Source organism: Calypte anna, chromosome Z (assembly GCF_003957555.1).
Source record: "Calypte anna isolate BGI_N300 chromosome Z, bCalAnn1_v1.p, whole genome shotgun sequence".
In the NCBI taxonomy this organism is placed as follows: Eukaryota; Metazoa; Chordata; class Aves; order Apodiformes; family Trochilidae; genus Calypte; species Calypte anna.
The window spans coordinates 51,535,613-51,544,124 of NC_044274.1; the positions used below are offsets into that span (position 1 = coordinate 51,535,613).

The following is an 8,512-nucleotide window of genomic DNA, read 5'->3' on the forward strand; positions in this document are numbered from 1 at the left end:
AGACATTTCCCCCAGGAGACCACCCTGAGCTCCACTTTCAAACCTGAAGGAGAAGGGAAAGTGCCTTGTATGTTTTCCAAAGATGTCTCATATTTGGGAATTCACTGGAGAGTAGAGCACAACTCCTGTGTTCAGCCCATCCTCACTACCAAGTTTATTACCTTTCAGCACAGAAGATGGGTAGGTTATCTCAAAAGCACTACACTGTACTTGAAAATTTAAATACCTGGGAGATTACTGTAAGCATTTCTGTATAATTTGTGCATATAAACAAACTTTACCTGCAGGTGTACAATATGGAGCATATATACTGTGTAGCTTTGCTATTATCATGTGAGGCAAAATTGAGGAAAATCAGGATTCATTATATAAGAATTTGATAATCTCATCTTTCATACTCCAGACAATATAAAAAATAAAACTGGCAATTTCATAGCTATCCTAAGTACTTTCACTGGCACTTCAAAGTGCCTGCAAAGCAGATTGAGTGGGTGCTAACTCTTTCTTTCCTGCAGTGTGTGAAGGCAGCAGCAATGGAGGATGTGAGGGATGGGGCTTTTGAGGCATCACGGAGAGGACACAGTTAAAGCAGGGCACAGTGCAATTTGCAAAACCAGCTTGTTAGAGAGCACAGAATCATGAGAGAGATGAAGCCAAGACTTTGCTCATGAACAATTTCTGAGCAAGGAGTTCATAAAAAAGAAGTGCGTGGTTTCTGTGCAGTCTGAGATAAGTGTATCCACTCTTTTGAATGAGTACAAATAACAGCAGTGCATTCACTGCCATGCAACTGAATTGATTACAAGGGTTTTTTTCCTTCAGAAGCTTGCTCAGTTTGTAATATAGCCTTTTTACAGGAGGCGGATGATAATTTGATTTTGTGCTACATGTAGTTTAAGTGATGACTTATGCTGCAAAGAGGAACACAAAGTGAGCATTACACCAAATGATTGCACTGAATGGGTAAAAGGGACAAAGGTCTGAAAATTTGTCAAAGTAAGGAGAATCTCTCAAACAAAACACTGAAGCTCATACAACTATTTGAAATGTTAACCTTTCCAATTTGGATTTTCTTTTTGGGTCTGTTGTTTCAGTAGTCAACGATACTGTTAAGTAGCTTTGCTGTCTGCATAAATTATTCTGTCCTGGTTTGGATATCTGCATACATTTTCATGTATAAAAATCTTCAAAATTTGCAGATCTTTTGCTGTTATAAAGAAACCTGAACTGAAAGTATCCCTGGAGCCCAATGTGAACTATTTCTTCTACTTGAGGGCTGTCAACCCATTTGGGACAAGTGAACAAAGTGAAGCAGCTCTCATCTCAACTAAAGGTAAAATGCTATTTTCTACTGTCAAAACAATGGAATGAAGGTCCAAAGCAGTCGAAGATGGCATCTTCCTCCAGAAATCATAGCTGAACTTTTCCATATGGGAGTAAGCAAGTTATTAAGATGAAAGGGATTGTGTTTAATGTGTTGAAAATTAGAACAATCAGGGATTGCTTCTTTTGAAGTTGGTAGATTTATGTCACTGCAAAACTGATGAGACCTCAGAAGCAAATCCAATTAATTCTGTCAGAGATATGAAATGATTACATATTCTCCAGGGACCTCAGTTTGCTTGAGATTGACAGAACACATTTTGGTAAAAGATACTGTGATCTTTATCAAAACCCCATAACTAAAACCTTATGAACTTTGGTTTCAGGGATGAGAAAGCATGTAGAGCATCTTGAAAATGTAATGGATTGTTTAAATTTTAAGTTTTCCAAATAGTGTTAAGTCACATAGAGTTCCAAACCAGCCTCTAGATTCAAATTTTTTATTTTGAAAAAGCTATTAGTTGAAAATTATGCAACCTTCTTGAATACTGAGGACTTCCTAATCACATACCTACATTTCTGAATGGTAGACTACCATCCCAGTCAGGCACAGCTTGGGAGAGTCCTTGTGTTTGCACCTGATTTTCTATCACTCCTACCTACCAGCTGGCACAACTTTGTCCAGTGATGATGGCAGTAATTTTTGCTTAACATTTTATGATTCATCCTGCATTAGCATTGCCAGCCTCTCAGAACTGATGTTTCTTTGTTGTGAAATGTACCAGGAACTCGATTTCATCTGCTGAGTGACACAGCCCATCCTGCTTTGCAAATCTCCTCAAACACAACAGTGATCTGTCTTCCTGAGAAAGCCAAATTCACCGGGTGAGTAGTAGGATACTGAGCATGACCATTCTGCAGTGTTCAAGTTGGGTTCCTCACACGCAGTTTTGTCTATAGGTAGCTTTCACAACTGATTTTGTAGAACTGAATCATTTTAGTCACGTAGCCCCTGTATGTTTTATGATTGACCCCCCCCTTAGCAGCACTGCGACATCTCAATAAAGTAGCAGTAGCAGCACTGATGAACACCGAGGAGCCTCCAGAAATTTAAAGGCAGTGCTGCCTCCTGAGACTGCTAGGTTTGCCTCAGATCACAGTCACTGATTAATCCCTTAGAGCACTTCAGTCTCAAGGTAACTTGTTGCTGCCGCAAGTAGCTCACTTTTGAAAATATTTCAGGTAGAAATAATCCAGCCTTTTACTTTTCTCCTCTACCGGGGGGGGCGTTATTGGTATACATTTTCCAAAGCATCCATGGCTTTGGGGAAGTAGGAAATGCTCTTAATACATACTGACATCAGTGCCATCACAAGCACAGGTCTGCTTATATAAATTTTTTCATCTTGATGTGAATTTCTTTTTTTTTTACTGTCATAGCTGAATGCACAGACAGTGTTTTTCACTGTATCTGAGTAAATCATCCATACTCTTGAGTTTGTAACAGCCTGCTAAGCTTGAGGTCCTTTTTGCCTCCAAAGTCACCTTCCCCACCTTTTCTTAACTTCAGATAATTTTTGTTAATACTGCATAGATTTTAGTCCTCAAGAAGAGTCCATCTCAGTGTGAAGATGTAACGACTCTGACAGCATTCAACTCTTTGATAAGCCTCTACAGTGAGAAGAAGAGAGTGCAGTCCACTGGTAGTTTAGTTGCAGCTGCATGACGTAATAAAAATCACAATATGCTTGGTCTACCACCATGCTCACTTTACTGTACACCTCTCCCACAATCAGGTTTCCTTCAGTCCTGGGTGAACTGCTGCCTGCTCGTGGACGTCATTACTGGGAAACTGTTGTCTCTGCCTGCAGAAGCTACAGGATTGGGATTTGCTATGAGATAACATCACAGAGCAGTGTGTTGGGGCTGACTGATACCTCCTGGTGCATGCAGTGCTGTCCTACACAAACCAGGTAAGGCTGAATCAGACTGGGAAATTTCTTGTCTACCATGGAAATAAGGCTAGTTGTCTTCAAGCATCATAAAATCAGAAAGGATTTGTCTTCTTTCTTTCTGCAAACTTGAGTAGTAAAAAAGGACAACTACAAAGGAACTTTAAATCTCCTCTTCACTAAAAATTTTTCTAAGTTCTCTTAAAATTAAAATTAATCCCAAATCAATCCACCCTTCAACTAGCCAGTTGAAGCCAAACTGAATTTTAAAACTCCTTTGCCACTTTTTTATCACTCCAGACTTCTATCCTGGAGTGTTTAAAAAAATCCCAACAAGTGTGTTTATCTCCCTAAAAGCAGTCTGTTTAAAATCTATATTCACCTGCAGGAGACATCAAGCCTCCATAGAGAATGCCCTCTCCTGCCTTCTCCTCCACGGTGACACCATCCTACCACTGTGGCAGGACTTCTGGGCACTGGGGTAGTCATCAGTGCCAGGCTGCTTGGAAGTTTGTAAGACATAACTCTGTTGATGGAGTAAAAGTGCTGTTGATCTGAACAAGCATGATTTTTTAGTGTGAAACTGTCTAGGTACATGAACATAGTTACCTAAATGAAACATCTGAGGTGCAAAGGGTTTTGCCAAAGCGCACCTCATGTTTAAATCCCCACAAAGGCAGGTAAAAAGAAAGATATAAATGCAAATGATATGATTATTGTAAGATATGATATAAAAACAAGTCTGCTTTTACGCTGAGACTCTACAGATGTCAAGTGGAAGTGGCTTATCATGCATGCCAGGCAGGGCTTTCAAGTGCTGCCAGGCTCACTTTGCTTATATACTGAGCAAAATGCAGTTGCCACATGGTACACTGCTGTATGTATACACCTAGGTGGGAATAAAGTGATAGGTTATTTCTGGTAAACTGGCATGAGGTGGCTCACTGTATTTTCTGGTTTCCATTTTCCCGTAGCTTCCTTTACAGATTCCTTCACACTGGTGTGATGAGCGATGTCCATGTGACAGAACACCTGTCCAGGATCGGCATCCTCTTGGATTACAGCAGTGGCAGACTGTTGTTCTTCAATGCAGAGAGAGGACTGTTGCTGTTCACCATCAGGCACAAATTCACTGATGCTGCTCACCCAGCCTTTTCCCTGGAGAAGCCTGGAGTGCTTACTCTGCGCACGGGCATGGAGCTGCCGGAGTTTGTGAAGAACAGCTAATCCCCTGCTTCACACTCAGGGTAGTGATGATTACATCATCATCTGATTACATCATCATCTGATTACATCATCAGCTGATGATTACACTGTCAGGGGATAGATAGGGAGTGGAAGGGGGAATGCCAGGGAGGGATGTGTAGTCTTCACTAACGAATGCCACTCACACAGCTCTCCCCCACATCATCAGCAACTGTAGTGTTCAGCCACCTAATCACCCTGAGCCTGGAGAGAAAATAGGGTCCTTCAGGCAGAGCGTGCACATAGACATGTACACAGCAGTACTTTTGAGGGGAAAAAGGTTTTGTTAGATATGAACATTAAAAGGTGGGGAGAGAGTGTACTTTCCCTGTGAAAATAATGACAGCACTAGCTGTCTTTTTTAAGTTGATGATGAGCCTGTGTATAAAATAAATGCAATATCTCTCACTGCAATACTTGAAAGCCATCATTTCATCATTTGCCAGAACAGTCAGAGCCTGAATACAAAATGATATGTTTGAAAAATGTGCAAAAATTTAAACAACTGAACCATTCTGCTGGTTAGTGTATCTGTTGTTATTGTTTGCCAACTCTTTTTTTTATGTGTACAAATTAAGAAAACTTGGAAATTTAGAAATCTGCATGATTCCAAAATTAGTTCGTCCTAGCCTAGTCTTTGTATCAGTCACGTAAAGTTTGAGCATGCAACACCTACCTGCCCTGCTCACAGCGGACTAACACACCTGACTGTCAGAAAATACCTACTTGTAAACAGGTGCTCATGAAGTCCATGTATGGGGAAATTTGAGAGTAGCAGTAAAAGATTTCCCTCTGTTTTTCATTCTAAATTTGTTGGGTGGGCGATTCTGATAGTGACAAGGAAATGGCCACCTGAGACCTTAGAGAAGAGTCAAATTGCCAGGAGCCTTCTTGTGGATCACTGCTTTTCCAACACTGCTTTTTACCTTTGTATTTACTGATTTGATGCTCCTAATTTCCGGGCATTTTCCTGCATCTGCCCTGCTCCCCCCTGTTATATACACGAGCACAAACATCACACCAACAGGGTGCAGCTACACAGGACCATCAGTATATGCAGGCTAAAAATGCCTGGTGGCAGCAGAGGGGTAGAATGTTCGTTGTCCTCTTTGGCCTTTTCAAAATGTTTTTTAAGCTCTTTATACATCAGTTGTACAGCTGTCTTTGTGCCTTCACCAAGGGATGATGGCATAAGTGCCAGTGGTGCCAAACTCCAGTGAATGCTGGGGGGAAATTAATCTTAAGGCAGACATGCTATGTTTTTAATGATGTGCCTGCTCTGGAGATTTCTGCTGCAGGGGACTACACTGACAGACCCATTTCTGAGCTCAGATGAAGAGCTTTACTCCTTGGTGTAAAGCAGATTTCAGGAGTCTAACAGACAGGGTTTGATTTTGAAGGGAGGACTTAAATGAATTACAGGGAAGCTTCTGCCTTTTATGCTCAGAAGAAGTGCCTGCTGCTGGTGTTTTATTTATGATATAATACCACTAAGCAATGTTCTTGCTGCTTTAGCCTGCTGCATGCTTTGTGTCCCGGAGAAGCCACACTCCACATTGTCATAGCAGGCTTGGGTGGGATGGTTGAGAAAAGATAAACAAGTCCCTGTGACCATTTATTTTAAGCCAGAGCTCTTTTTGGCATTTCAATTAAAGAGTGCTAGTTCTGAGTCCTTGGCAGGGAATAAAAAAGCAAGGCAGTGTGCTGTTGGCTCAAGTTAGTGTTTTGTAGAGGTGTGCAGGATGGTGAGAAAAATGTATCCCAGATTAACTGGGGAAGAAAGACAGAAAAGATGTGAGGGTAGTGTTACCATGAAGGCTCCAGAGGAGGAGGTAGAAGGCAGGCTGGAAACTTATAAAGAGCAGATGGTGATGATCTAAGAGGTCACTGGTGGTCGCAAGGCATTTCCCTCGGGCTCCCACAGCCAGTGTGCTCACCAGAGGCTTGGCTGTCCTGAGAGCTTGACATGGTGCTTTAAACTAAACCTGAAAAAAAAAAACATCTTTAGATCTGTTTTACCTGTGTGCTCATCACCCTGGTCAGTGGTGTCCCAAGTGTGGGATTGTTCCATGGACACCAACATGATGTATTTTCAAGGAGAAAAATAGTGAGAAGAAGAACAAAATTACATTAAATTGTTTGCATGGATTTTTTACTGAAGGCAAGGAGCATTTGCTTTGTATATGGTAACTGTATTAGTAATTACCAGTTTCAACATGGAAAATGACAGCCTCATCTACTGCCCCACATAATTCAGGTAATACAGCAACATTTGAGCTTGGAAAAATGTTTTTATTGGAGGCACCTCATTCTTAGAAATGTTCGATTCAATTTTAAAAACCATTGGACCTTTTCCTGATGATTTTTTATAGGGTTCTGCTTTTGGACTGGGCAGCATCGAAAAGTGCATTTACTGTTTAGGTGAAAACTGGATAAAATGTTTGAAATGAAAATGGCACCCAATGAGCATATACAGTACTGATTTGAATGTCTAAGTATGGTCTGCATTAGGCTATGCCAGATGAAGAAGTGCCTAGAGTGAATGCCTTGTTCAGAGAGATGAAACAAAGCACACACTAACAAAAAACAATACACAAAAATAAGATTCAGTATAGGGAGAAAATTCTGACTAGTGAGGAAAGCAGCTCCTGAAAGCCACAATTAAGCTGCTGGAACTTCTATAAATGATGCAAACTGTCCTGCCCTTCAAAAGCCTAGAGTTAAAACTGCTGTGATCTCTTACTTGCCTGATGTGGACAAAGTGGCACCAAGTACAGGAACTCGATTTCCAGAAGGTTGCTGTCCACATGTGGATGCTTGAATGTACAGTTCAGTCTGGATAACTTTGTACTCAGAGGAACTGAGGTTTTGAGGCTTTTTGCATAGATTTTTTTTCTAGTCATCATGGTTTGTAACTAAACAAAGAGTTCTGCACAAAGGAAGAGAGTTCACCAGTAATTTGGGGTTTATTTTGTATCCTGAAGATACAAAAGCTGGTGTCAAACACTGTAAATATAGTCGATTAATATTTGGACTGATCAGAAACATGTTGCATTAAAAGCAACTTTTTCTTCTCACTTCGTCAGGTTTTCAAATAGCCTCTTAAAACATTGTGGTGAGCATATAGGACTGACTGTAAGAAAAGAAACATTCATTTTTACTGTCAAAAAGAGGTAAATGTCACTGAAATTTAACTGTTTGTGCTGCAAATGGTCTAGTGATGGTATATTTTAGGAACAGGTACACTAAAACCTCCCCATTACTATTGTTGAGCCTAGTTTCATATTCTCATTAAGCCTGTTGTGAAGCATAGACCCAGTATGGCACAGTACCAATAAACTGCTGCTAAATCCACAGTACTGTGATAGTCTCTGTGATATACATGTCAAATACGGTTTCTATTATTAGCACTGCAGAGGTTTGAATAGGTATGTAAAGCTGGATTTCAGAATAATATGACATTATTATCTTTTTGAATCATCCTCATTTCAGGGTAATAAATGGGATCTCTGCAATATTGAGGTTTAAACTGGATTTGAAAAATCACATTCAGTGGCAGAATCATGATTATGTTTCTGTCATTTTGCTGATGGGCTTACTGGCTATCAAGAAGCTCAGTATGCTCAGGTAGTCACACAACTAGCAAGCAGGTAAGAGCATCTCTTCGAGTTCCAGCCACATGCTGTGGAAAGGAGACTGAACTAGAAAAGTACCTTAATTTTTCTTGTTGCATTTGTGCAATTCTCCTTAAGCAGGCAAGAAGCCGATGTGCCCTTTAATGCTGGGACTGGCAAGAAGAGACCTTTAACTGAGCATCTCTGTATATAGTCCAGCCTTCTGAGGCTATAAAATTCTATCTCACATCACTTCATAAGCTCAGCTCAGAAGGCATGTTGCAAATGTAGTCCTACAAATTTTATTTTTATGTTCTCCATGAAGAATTTTGAAGTAAAATGATCAGATTTTATTTTATTTTATAACTGTGTTTTAGA

At 40.4% G+C, this 8,512-nt stretch overlaps 1 protein-coding gene across 5 annotated transcripts in view; it reads left to right on the forward strand.

The window, feature by feature from the left end:
- CMYA5 (cardiomyopathy associated 5) overlaps positions 1–7,876 on the forward strand; it is a 50,357-nt gene extending 42,481 nt beyond the window's left edge. For all 5 annotated transcript variants that reach the window (XM_008503513.2, XM_030466978.1, XM_030466977.1 and 2 more), the window contains 4 exons: positions 1,200–1,333; positions 2,109–2,208; positions 3,120–3,296; positions 4,250–7,876. In XM_008503513.2, coding sequence (XP_008501735.2) covers positions 1,200–1,333; positions 2,109–2,208; positions 3,120–3,296; positions 4,250–4,502 — 664 coding nt within the window. In that variant the 3' untranslated portion in view covers positions 4,503–7,876. The remainder of the gene's footprint in view (positions 1–1,199; positions 1,334–2,108; positions 2,209–3,119; positions 3,297–4,249) is intronic.
- Positions 7,877–8,512: the final 636 nt, after the last annotated feature.